Genomic DNA, 12,321 nt, shown 5'->3' on the forward strand with positions numbered 1-12,321 from the left:
ATTTTAAAGAGAGACATTCATCAGGTTGATAATGGCTTTTTGACCTTGAACCCCCATCCTGTCTCATTGCCTTGATCATCTACTCTACACCTATGTCTAGTTTGCCCCAAGTGTATAAATAGTCCTCTTTTCTCCTTTGTCCCTGGGTCTGTTAAATTCCCCAAGTATGTTTGAACTGTACGATCTCGTGGGTGTTTTTGGACTTTGTTTTGACAATTCTCATCTCTGCATCAGCCCTAATAAACGTTAACTCCTGTTTAATCAGCCACAAACACAGTGAAGAAATTTAGTTTAATGACTCAAAGCAGTGAATGGACCCTAGCAAAGACCTAGTTTCAGCTGCCTCTGTTAGGACATCTGCCAGTAAACACAGCTATGTGTCTAACTCCAGCACCCAGGTGGATTTGTTTAAAAAATGAATTAAACAAATAAATAAATAACTCAGTAGTCATAGAGTTGTTATGAAGGGAGAAACTATCAACAAAAACAACCTTTTGGTACCAGGTTGAAACATGTTTTTTTTAATCCTGAAGGTGCTCAAGTGGCAGTTTTTGGCACTTGCACACATGTTGCCTCTTGGGTAAAACATGTTATCATTTTGATAATGTCATCGCTTTGTTATAAACCACAAAAAGACGCTAAACCATTCTGACTCACAAATGTGCCCAAATGCAGACATGGTAAAAGAGAAAGCAGGCGAATTACTCAGTACAGGTTGAACATTATTGGAGTGCAAATATGGATGTAATGCTTTCGAATCAGTGGCTCACAGAGGTCACTAACATGAAGATGATACAATTTAGAAATGTCCTTGCAAGTATTGTTAGAATATTAGCCTTATTTTGAGAACACATTCTGACTGCACACTTTTAGAGCAAAGAAATTCCACACGTTGGTGTTTTCAGTGCCAACGTGGCTTTGACGAAGAAAATTTAGCCACCATCAATTTATCATTTATACCTGTGTTTTTCACACTGTTAACATATTTTCCTGAAGAAAGACCTCATGTCCTAAGTAGAGGAGGCACACTAGAAAAACTGTTTCTAGTCCTACCAATGTAAGACTAAGATTCATGTCACAAAACACCACTGTAACACTGTAGTGTCTATCCCTATCCTTAGGCCCAATTGCTAAAAAAGACTGCATCTCTATTTGTATTGCAAATCCCATACTACAATTCCTGTACCTACACAATCAACAAACCCTAACCCGACTCTAATCAAGCTATGTTTCTGTGTAATAGAAAAATTAACCACAATTTATTGCAGCAATTACAATCAAGAGCGATGTTTCGGTTTAACGGAGGCCTATAATTGATTCCAACAAGCAAAAAGTGAAGAAGCAGCTCTGAGTGCTGGAGTGAATTGAGAAGTGCAGACTCTTGCGGTGAATTAAAATAGTAAGTATTTTAAATGAAGTGTGAAGAAATAAAAATGTGCGTGTGTGTGTGCGTGCATGCTCTAGATTAGCATGAGTTGAGTTCTGAGCACCTCATTCACCACAATTAGTTTGTGGCGGTCTAAAACCAGGAAAACAGGCAAGGAGTAATTGGATTTAAATTAGACATGTTCTCTGCTCATAGCTACCTAATGTAACGTGGAGCACAGTCCTCTTACTCTTCCTTCGACTTCTTCCCTTTATCTCATTTACCAACCCTCAATCTATTCCCACTCCTCATGCACTTTACCCCTTACTTGCATTATACCCATTCCCTTCCAGTTCATTTAGTGGTTTTACGTGTCATCTTGTACATTATCTGTTTTAGATCATGTTTTCTACTTTTCCTTGTTCTTGCTACCAGAAATGAATTGATTCTGTTGATCTGGACGTAGCGTTTTTAGTTTCCATTATAAATAAGCTTGGTGTGAAAATGGGCTGTAACTTAAAGACTGAACAAACAATTCTTAATTCATTTGTTCAATTAGGTTTTTACCAACTAAGGCTTCTAAGGTCAAGCACTTCTTATTTATTATTAACTTTTGGAAAGTTATACATGATTTTATTACTAAGAGCCATTTCGACACAACACTACTTTTGTCAACTTTTTAAAAAAAATAAAATTGGATTGGATTGTTAAACTGGTGGATGCTCAAATTAGACATGGCTAAAGTTTCAAGCTATATTTAAGCATATGATAAAGTAACCCCTGTAAAGCCAAAACTAAGGCTTTACGTTCAGAGTTATTTAGTACATCAGCACTAAATCCACACCCATCTGCTGCTCAATCCCTCTGTTTAAAAAATGTAACCAATCAGAAGGAAAGCTATGTTAAAAGTAAGTGGAAAGGCGCTAAAAAAAGCTGGTTTCTAACAGCAGTGAAGGGCTTCACAAAGGTTCACTATAAAATAAGCATTATTCTAAACACTGAACCATTAAACTGGAACAGTTTGCAGCCGAGAGTGAAGTGGTGGGAATGAGAATCAGCACCTCCAAATCTGGGGGCATGGTCCTCAGCCGGAAAATGGGTGGAGTGCCCACTCCGGGTCAGGGACGAGTTCCTGCCCCAAGTGGAGGAGTTTAAGTATCTCGGGGTCTTGTTCACGAGTGACGGGAGAAGGGAGCGGGAGATTGATGGTCCATCATGTTGAAGAGAGAGCTGAGTATAAAGCGAAGCCCTCAATTTACCAGTAGTTCTACACCCCTACCCTCAACTATGGTCACAACCTGTGGGTAGTGACCAAATGAACAAGATCGCGGATACAAGCGGCGGAAATGAGCTTCCTCCGAAGGGTGGCTGGCCTCTTCCTTAGAGATAGGGTGAGAAGTTCAGCCATCCAGGAGGGACTCAGAGTAGAGCCGCTGCTCCTCCACATTGGAAGGAGCCAGTTGAGGTGGTTCAGTCATCTCATAAGGCGGCCTCCTGGGCGCCTCCTGGGTGAGGTGTTCCAGGCATGTCCCAGCCAGGAGGAAGCCCCAGGGCAGACCCAGGACAAGCTGGAGAGATTATATCTCTCTCTCGGTTGGCCTGGGAACGCCTTGGTATTACCCCGGACAAGCTGGAGGAGGTGGCTGGGGAGAGGGAGAGGTGTGGGCTTCTCTGTTTATGCTGCTGATTAAATTGCTGATTAAATTTCTTGATAATCAATTAACAGGCAAACTGCTTGAGCACAGTTTTATTTTTTCTTAATTTCTTCCTTTTCCCTTCCTCTAGTTTGTAATCACATCACGTACATGTGAACTTTTGTCCTCACTTATTTATCTTATATTTGCATGTGAAACTGTGTATCTCCCAGAATGTGTTTATGTGCTCCAAGTGTTGCTTGTGAACAAACTGTATCAGAAAGTCCGTGAGTGTATTTTACATCTGCTGTAGGCAGTGATGCCATTCCTCTCAAAGTGTGATGTCTCATCTCCAAAAATAGGTTTATGTGCATGTTTATTGTTGTGCAGGACCATCAAATCTCATCCTGGCTGAGACAGCTTCTACTGCCACTAAAGTTGGCTCTTGCCACTATATCTGGACACACACAGATACTATGTGCACACACACTCTGTCCTCTGCCTCATTTACTCCCTCTCAGCCTCCCCCTTCATCTCACTCTGAAGGCTCATTAGAACAAAATCTGTATCTGACGTGTCACTCAAACAGACTCCAGGAGTCTTTGTTTCTTTGCTTCTAAAAGCACAAATGCACAGTTATACTGTAAACTGTTCCATCTTTACATTCAGTATCTAACAAGATACCAGTGAAGCCTCTTTTTTTCTATTCCATGTCTTCGAGATAAAAAATAAATACATAAAATTTCCTCGACTATAATGTTTCTACTTCTTTTCTGTATTCTTTTTAACCATATTACTGTTTTCAGTCCAAAGAACATTTTATTCTTTTACTCTAAGTGGTGAAGTGCCGATCACTTACTGCCTCACAACAAGAAGGCTCCTGGTTCACCTCTCTGTATAAAGTCTGCGTGTTTTCTGTGCACGCTGAAGTTTATTTGTGTGTGTATGTAGCAGCTACACTGATCCATCATAGTCATCATGAAATGAAAGAAAACAAGAGGAGGACATTTCCGAGTGTTGGATTGATTTTTGAATCACAGTGTAATTTGACAGTGCATTTGCGGAGCTTCTCGATTATCTCATCTCCTTAACTTTTTCCCCACCGGGCATTTTTGTCAATGAAAAACTTGAAGTGTGCTGAAGAGCACAGGAGTGACAGCTGAGTCATTTTACACAAGAAAAACAAACAAACAGGGACAAATTTCTCATACGTCACTACACAAGGGCTCGTCTGTGAGATGGCCTCCTCATGCGCGATTACAATACGAGGCTACAATTTAGCCTACATAGTCACTGCTGCTGCCAGCATTTATCCACCCACCCGGTGGGGTGACCATGATACCCCATCAGCCTTACGTGGCTAAGGGGTAAAAAATGGTGACAGAAAGAGAAGCTGGAATTGCACAGGAGGAAATGACACCACCGAATGGGCTGATCACAGCTGCACTGACATGACGTGGTTACCATTCTGAGGGGCTGCAGCGTAAAATCAATGAGCAATAAAAACAAAATTTTTCATGACCAACTTTCTCATTTAAATGAACCTAACTTGAAAATAAACCTGTCTTTATTATTGATGTGACCATTTCTCCTGCCTGAGACAGTACCCCATCAGAGAAATCACTGTCATTACCCTGAATATAACATGGCTGAGCATGTGACAGTACACAGTGTACATCAGCCTTAATAATACATCCATCCTGATAATGGCTCCATCCAGCTCGGTCCTGATCTGTGTCTCTCTGCGGGGATCTGGAATGGCTTGATGTTACTGCAGCCACTGCCTGATACTGCACAACTCATCTATATTTCAGTAGGGCAGTGTGGAGTGTGTGTGTGTGTGTGAGAGAAAAGACAGGGCGAGAGATGGAGTGGACAATCACTGCTTTAATTTAGTAGTCTAATTCTGGTTGCAAGCTGGGCAAATAAGTGAGCAGTGTTATAGTGAGAGCTGTGAATCTGTGCTGGAGCCCTTTCTTTGTTGAGTTTCACTTACTCAACAAGCTTGTAAAGATTCTTTTTACAATTTAACCCAGCGGCCCCCAACCCCCGGGCCTCGGACCGGTACCGGTCCGTGAGTCGTTTGGTCCCGGGCCACGAGAGTTGAGGCTCAGGTGTGAAATGTATGGTTTTCAGGGTTTTTATCGGTTTTCAGCGTTATTTTATCGTTTTTATCGTTAACTCGGTTTTCCTTGGTCTTTTCACGTGTGTTATGAATAAATCTTCTTTTTTTCGGTACCGGTACTAGTTTTATTTTGTTGTATTTATCCGCGACACCTTAAAGGCCGGTCCGTGAAAATATTGTCGGGCATAAACCGGTCCGCGGCGCAAAAAAAGGTTGGGGACCGCTGATTTAACCCACAAAGTGACAAAAGCAGCAGAAAGCTACAACACCAAGGAGCTTTCCTGTGGATGCACTCTGGACCTTAACATCCATAACAGACAGTGACTGTCTCCGACCTCACCCTCTCAAAGTCAAAGCCACGCAGAAATTTTTCTTCCCTGCTGTCAAGATGTTCTGAGATAGAGGCTGGCACCAAATCACAGGCATGTGTGAAAGCATGGCCTTTTTAAGTCAACTCAGATCTGACCACATCAGACGTAAAGGCAAATAGTCACATGAAATTTTCAATTTCATTACACCCACCCCCCCCACAGAATGACACAGAATACTAGAAACTAGTATTTTCACCTGAGATTTTTTATGTATTTTTTTGATAAACAAGTTACAGTAAGTAAAAGGTCTCTTTTATCTACATTCTGTTACTGGCTCATCTTCTAGCTTTGTTTCCTTTTGTGTCAACATTTTCTAAAAAAGACATTTTTTTTAACGCTCACAAATTGGAAACCTCTGGTGTTTGTTTGACAATCTTTTAGGTTTTACTCTAACAGGTTAAAGGCACTCCCACACTGGATTTTCACCACGGGTAACCTGCCATTATATACAATTTATGCTGTTGTTGTTTTTTTAACATTTATTATATTTAGTGTGAAACACAGGGAAACATTTTCTGACTGAAAGCACTGAAAAATGTTGGCTAGCCACAGTGAATTTAAGACTGACTCAGACTGACAGCTGTCCAGTTCTTAACTACCAGCCTCCATCAGGGCTAGCAGGAAGACAAGTAAGGCCTTCACCGACTGCAGAGTTAAGATTTAGACCTACTGGGCATTTCAATGTCAGCAACGGGCTTTAAGGTCAACTAATGCCCCCAAAGAGATAGCTGGGAAGTTATTACACTGAGGAGTGGAAAAGAGAGAAGCTCAGGCTGACCTTTAAAAAACCACACTTAAATCAGCCAACGCCACAGGCACTGTTCTACGTTGGGCTCACTCTGCTTCTGTGTGTCAGTGTGTGTGCACGTTTAGAAGGTTAGTGCAAATCTGCTGCCTCCTTAAAGACACCGACGCTGGACTAAATCAGCATGCGTCTACAAAGCTGAAAGCTGATCTTTGCTTTAGCGATTGGTGACATATTTTTCTCAGTTTGTCGAGACGATGCATCACTTTCAATCAAACATGATGTTGAAAGCTTACCTTATACGGGAGGAAGAGGGACTTGACTGCTGCTAGGAGACTTGTGGTATCTGGAGCATCCCTCTGGCCACAGATCACAATCTAAAAAAGATAAATAAAAAAAAATAGAAGAGGGAGGGTGAGGAAAAAAAGATTATGTGGATGAAAGGAGAAGGAAGAAAGAGGAAAGAAGTATAATAAGACCAAAGCAATGGGGGGGAAAGGTGACACGTGGGACAAGGAGATGGAGAGGAAGTGATATAGGTCAGTACTGTATTTGTAGCACTAACAAGGGAGGCAGGTGTTTTCTCTGGGATTGCCTTCCCCTGCTTTACTTCTCAGTTTGTTACCCTCGCGCTGTTACCCTGACCTGTCACCCTGTCATCTATGACAGACAAACCCCTAACTAATCCTGTTTTAGGCTCCTGTTATTCCCTTCTCTCACACGCTTTCAAACTTAAAATTTTCTTTGAGTGTTACAGAAACTTTGGGCTAACTCCTGCTGTGCCTGCTAGTTTTGGTGGTTTCAGGCTAAACTGAGGGTGTTAATATTTCAAAGCAGTTACATAACTGAACAGCTGAAATAATCCCTTAAATGCACAAGTCCTGTTTAAAAACAGGGGAAAATGATTAAGAGTCTGTGTGTCCAGGGATTAGATGTGCAGGGAGCTTAGAGAGGTGCTGTCCTCAGATGACCTACGGGCCATGAAATGGGGTGAAAAATACGTATCAACAAATTAGCTGCTTGCTTAAGGAGGACTCTTGTAAACAAATGTTTATCCAAACAGGGTTTATATGATGGGCGCTGAGCTTCCAAGTTAAGCTGTTAATAATGAAAAAGTAGCAGCGGGAGGAGAAACAGCACAGGACATAAATATTGTGAATGGTGAGGATATTAAAGGCTACTTGGCTCTAACTCCACTTTCGTTAGTCAGTAAATTACACACACAGCCACTTTGTTCACAGTCTAACTCATGATTATTACTGGGACTGAGGTTTACCAATGAAGCTAAAGAAATACAACATTGTTTAAAAAAATTCTTATTTTTTTAATTACTGCAAAACTTTCATACATTCCAGTTTCATTATATATAAAGTGAAAGATTTTTCCTCCTTCATTTGATTTAGAACACTTCCTCAGCTTAAGGATGTGCGTGACTACTTGACTAGATGACTAACTGTCGCTGCTGGTTGGTACCAGACATTCTGCTCATTTAATCGAATTGTTAACATTTCAATCGATGCCAGCAATTTATTGTGTCGTAAAGGTTATGCATCCATGAGCCACCAGATGGAGCTGCAGCCCCAAGATCGCTGTAGAAACCCCCATAAATCTGTAAATCTAGGCTTGATCCTTTATTTAAGTCACTGCTAGTCAAGCTGGTTTGATAGTCTGATCGGACAAAAGAGGGAGAAAGGTTTCACCCACCACAGCAGGGCTGTAACTAAAGATTATTCGTGTAGTGATCTAATTTGCCTTTTTCTTTAACTTTCTAAAACGGACCCATTCAGACCTGGCGTCACAGCTCCAGGGTGCGGGCGCTTTAAATAATCACGCACTGCGGTAGTGCTGTTGTGGGAGGAAAGCTCCACTTTGCACAATCTACATTTAATGTTTATCTTAATCTCTCATTTCCATTTTCTTCCGTCCTCCTTGTTTTGCGGTCAGTTACAAAAACATATTTACGTGGTACTAGCGTATGATGCGTCGACAATAAATTTCTGTGCAGGCGATGTCATCGATTATGCTGAGGAATAGTTGCAGCCCTACACCACACGCACACTCCTGTGCAGCCCCTCATTTAGTCGACTAAGAAATTAGTTGCCAGGAGCTGAGATCAATCAAAAAACTGATTTACAATACAAAAACAACTTCTGAACACAATGTTACTTATTACTTTAAAAGCAGACACAAATGTGATATAAAAACAAAATGGACTTGACTGAACTAAAAAGCTCCCTGCTATCTTTTTTCATTAAATGAAAAATCGTTTTGATTTCAGGGAACAAAAATCGTAACTTTTGTTGTTTTTTGTTCAGTAAAAGATGTTTAATAGTGATTACGTAAATGTGGGTCACAAACTGATCCAGATGGGCCGCGCAGCATAATTTACAATAAATACCTATTAAAAATATATTTGATTCTTACAAACAAATTACATTTCAAGTGCACAGAAAAGCATTGTTTTAAAAGTCACACCTTTTAGACTTTTATACAACTTAATCCTGTTTGATAACTTTATAAAATTAGATGCACTTATTATTTAACCCTACAGGATAAAATCCTTTAGGATTGGTTTCAAAATCAACACATTTTTATATTAAAAGTTTTGGGATTCTAAAGAACTTCTGAGGGTTTAAGGGGTTTCAAAATAACTTATTTTTTATTATTATTATTATTATTATTATTATTATTATTATTATTCGGGTTTTCAGACCATTTCCTGATCTTGAACTCATCTCACATTTCATAGTAACCAGGAAACTGAATTTGGAAAGAAAAACTAAGATTAAAACAAACGAATGACAAAACACACACAGGAAACGTTTCATTTTTCATTTGTGAGACGATCAGAGTGACTAAAAGTTTTGTGTGTCCCATTTCAAACTGTGCCGTGGAAGTTTAGGAATGGCTGAAACACAATACAGTAAAGTACAGTACAGTAGGGCTGCTTGCTGTGATTTGCAATCGGAAGGAATAGTATACGTTATCTCTGTCTTTCACTTTTTGCAATATTTGTTATTATAAAAAAAGTTAACAAACAGACATGACTTTAGGCTCTGGTTTCTTCATGGCATCTGTAGTTTGACCAACTAAAGAGAGAACTTTATTACCCAAATATGCAAACATCATCAATCAATAAAACTTTATTTGCAGTGCTGTGGAGAGATGTAGTGGAATAGTTTCATACTGATTCACGTTCACTTTACTGCATGGTTACTGAGTATACAAGAGAATCAGTTAAATCTGTTTCACCAGCTTCTTGTTCAGCTTTTGTTTCTGCTATGTCACATCATTTTCTTCAGTTTTTGTTTACCACTAAATGCAAATTGCATGACAAACTGTGTTTGCACAATACATCATTCAAGCAGAAACCTTTGCCTTTAGTGGGTGGACGCAAAAATCAATTTGGGCTGGCAGCCTGGCAAACACCTGCTCTCCAAGCCAACCTGGCTTTTAGGACAACTGTCTTTGGCTAACACCAATCAACAGTGGCACTTTAAATGCGTAATATTAAATCAAGACTACTTTGACTATCCTACCAATACCAATTGTAAAGTATTATCTGGTTGTCATAGTAACTAAAACCCACCAGTAGCCCTGATTCCTACATGCAAAACTCAAAAGACTTTAATAATCGGTGAACTCACAGGACAAAATAAATCCTTCTGGTGCCTGAACTTGTTCCCCTTCATGATCATGTGTGTTAGTTTCAAACTCACCTGTTTAAGTGTGTAGTGCTGGGCCATAAGAGCTCGCACCATTTCAGGCAAGGCTATGGGAACTGTGGTCAGACGGTCAGAGAATGCCGTCAGTAGCTGCTGGGACTTCTGGAGCCACTCCTGTCTTCCAGTGTAGTGGGACAGACGAAGGAGGTTGAACGCTGAGACTGAGTTAGCACTGGGCTCAGCTCCATCCTGATCTGAGACGCAAAGACAAACAAAAGATGCTCAACAGTTACAGTCTAAGACCTTGAATATACTCTGAATCAAGAAAACAGAGGAGTTATTTAAATGAAACCGAGTATAAAGTTATAGTCACACTAAAACCGTGGTCAGAGATTTCAGCATGAGCATATTTATTGCACAATTGTGCAAAGAATTTGCAAACTCACTGGCTTTGAACGACTCCTCTGAAGACAGACTTCAGTTGTTTGGAGACAGGCTGCTTTTCACCAGGCAACGTGCAATAAAAATACTCACCGCAACTACTTGCAAATTGTTCACCGATAGCAAAAAACTTCAATGCAATTACCAGGCGACCAGTGATTATTCCTAGTTACAGAGATGTTGCCATCCTATTTTTACTCTAGTGTGACTGAGCCATAAGACGGGGATTAGGACTTGATACAAAACAGACTCACTCACAACACAACTCATTTATTGTTATCTGAAAAAAGGTCCTGGGAAGGTGCACAAAAAACAATAATCAACTTAAGCATTATTTTGTCTTTTAGATATTCTTCACTAAAGTTGGCTTCAATTTTTGCCCGGTGACTGCACTGAAGTTTTTTGCTGTCGGTGACCGACTGAAACTGAATGTTTGAACATTCAGTTGTGGAAACACAGGTATTTCCCACTAAGTTCGGCAAATTGTCCCCTTTTTTTTGTTTGTTTGTTTAAAATGCCAACATCAATCAACAACAGGCCAAAACAAAAGCTTCTTTTTTATTTTTCAATTTTATTTTTATTTTTTATGAAAAAAATCATTTTAAAAAAATAATAAAAAATGAATGCAGGTTTAGGAAATTTCATGCTTAATTTTTCAGACTCAGATTATGCTCAGTGTTTTATAAACTCTATGGCATAGCAATGCGTTGTACGTTATTTTTAACTAATGTGATTTGTCTAAACATGAACAAACATTAAAAGTTTCACTTTTAAATCCAGAATGATGCCATGCTTGTAATCCAAATGTGGATGCAATGCCTTTCTGTGTGATGTGATGGACACAACAGATAACCCCATGAATGGCTCTGTTCAGTGACTGGTCCTTATCATTCATATCAGTGTCTAATGAGAACCTGGAAGGTGATGTTCCCATAACCTCTGCCCTTGCTACATGATTGCTTCTCAGGCCTGAGTTCTGTGTTTCTGAATGTGTGTGAGTGTGCTTTTTATCGTCCAACACAATTTACTCTTTAAGTTAAACTGCACATTTTGAGCAAAACCTGGAAATGTAGAGTTCTGACTTCTAAGTATTTACAGCAAAATGGCCCTACACAGCCACACAGCTGTCCTGTACACTGCATATTCAATATGTTTTATAATGAGCACGAATTACCATCATCCATGCGTGACTGAAATGCAGAAATACTTTGATTTGCATGTTTCTGGACTCCACAGCAAGGAAGTTTCAGCACACACACACACACACTGTAAACACACACAGAGGTTTAACCTGAGAGTCTGTTTGCTTTCAACATTTCACATCTCATCTCTTAAGGATCCCCATGGAAGGAGGGCAGATGAAGGCGTGACAGTACTGCTTCCAAACAGACACACACATAGAAAACTTGCTGTCAGCACAGAAACACACACTCACTGCAGTAAAGCACTACTTAAGACTTTTATCAGTTTTTTAAAGTCTACAAAAACAGCTGAAGCAGTCTCAAGTTGATGTATCCTGTATTTTTCTGTCTTTTTAAATGGGAATGCGCTGTGACCACGAGAGACAAAAAGTGTTTTCACAAACAACTGATTTTCAACTACAAAACAAAGACGGATATTGTGCATAATTGCAACCTTAGTCTTCAAAAACAAATACACACAAGGGAGGCTGAGGCGAGGGGATGTAGAGTGGCAGCATAGTGGGGTAATCCGTCTTGCGGTGACAGGCCACGCTGCTGGGACCGGCGTCCACACTGCAGCGGGTGTAGCGTCACTAATGGGCTTCAACCCCACACAGCGCCGCCACCATAATGGCTCCGTCAATCCTCTCAGATGAGAGAGCTCTCACGCGTCAGCTTCGATAAACACACACAGATGCAGGTGTGACGGCGCGCAGGGACAAGCGCTCCAAAACACACAAGCTCAGGCTGCCATCATCTCTGATCTGTCCCACATTTCATAATAAAAATAACA

The 12,321-nt window shown here is 40.3% G+C and overlaps 1 protein-coding gene across 1 annotated transcript in view; it reads right to left on the reverse strand.

Moving 5' to 3' along the window:
• Positions 1 to 12,321, reverse strand: part of spata20 (spermatogenesis associated 20) — a 55,859-nt gene that overhangs the window by 18,125 nt on the left and 25,413 nt on the right. The window contains exons 14-15 of the mRNA XM_005721844.1: positions 9,961 to 10,160; positions 6,538 to 6,618 (exon numbers count right to left, since the gene is read on the reverse strand). Of these exons, the coding sequence (XP_005721901.1) occupies positions 6,538 to 6,618; positions 9,961 to 10,160 (281 nt within the window). The remainder of the gene's footprint in view (positions 1 to 6,537; positions 6,619 to 9,960; positions 10,161 to 12,321) is intronic.

This window comes from Pundamilia nyererei, unplaced genomic scaffold (assembly GCF_000239375.1).
Source record: "Pundamilia nyererei isolate P.nyererei 1_Seehausen unplaced genomic scaffold, PunNye1.0 scaffold00005, whole genome shotgun sequence".
Lineage (NCBI taxonomy): Eukaryota > Metazoa > Chordata > Actinopteri > Cichliformes > Cichlidae > Pundamilia > Pundamilia nyererei.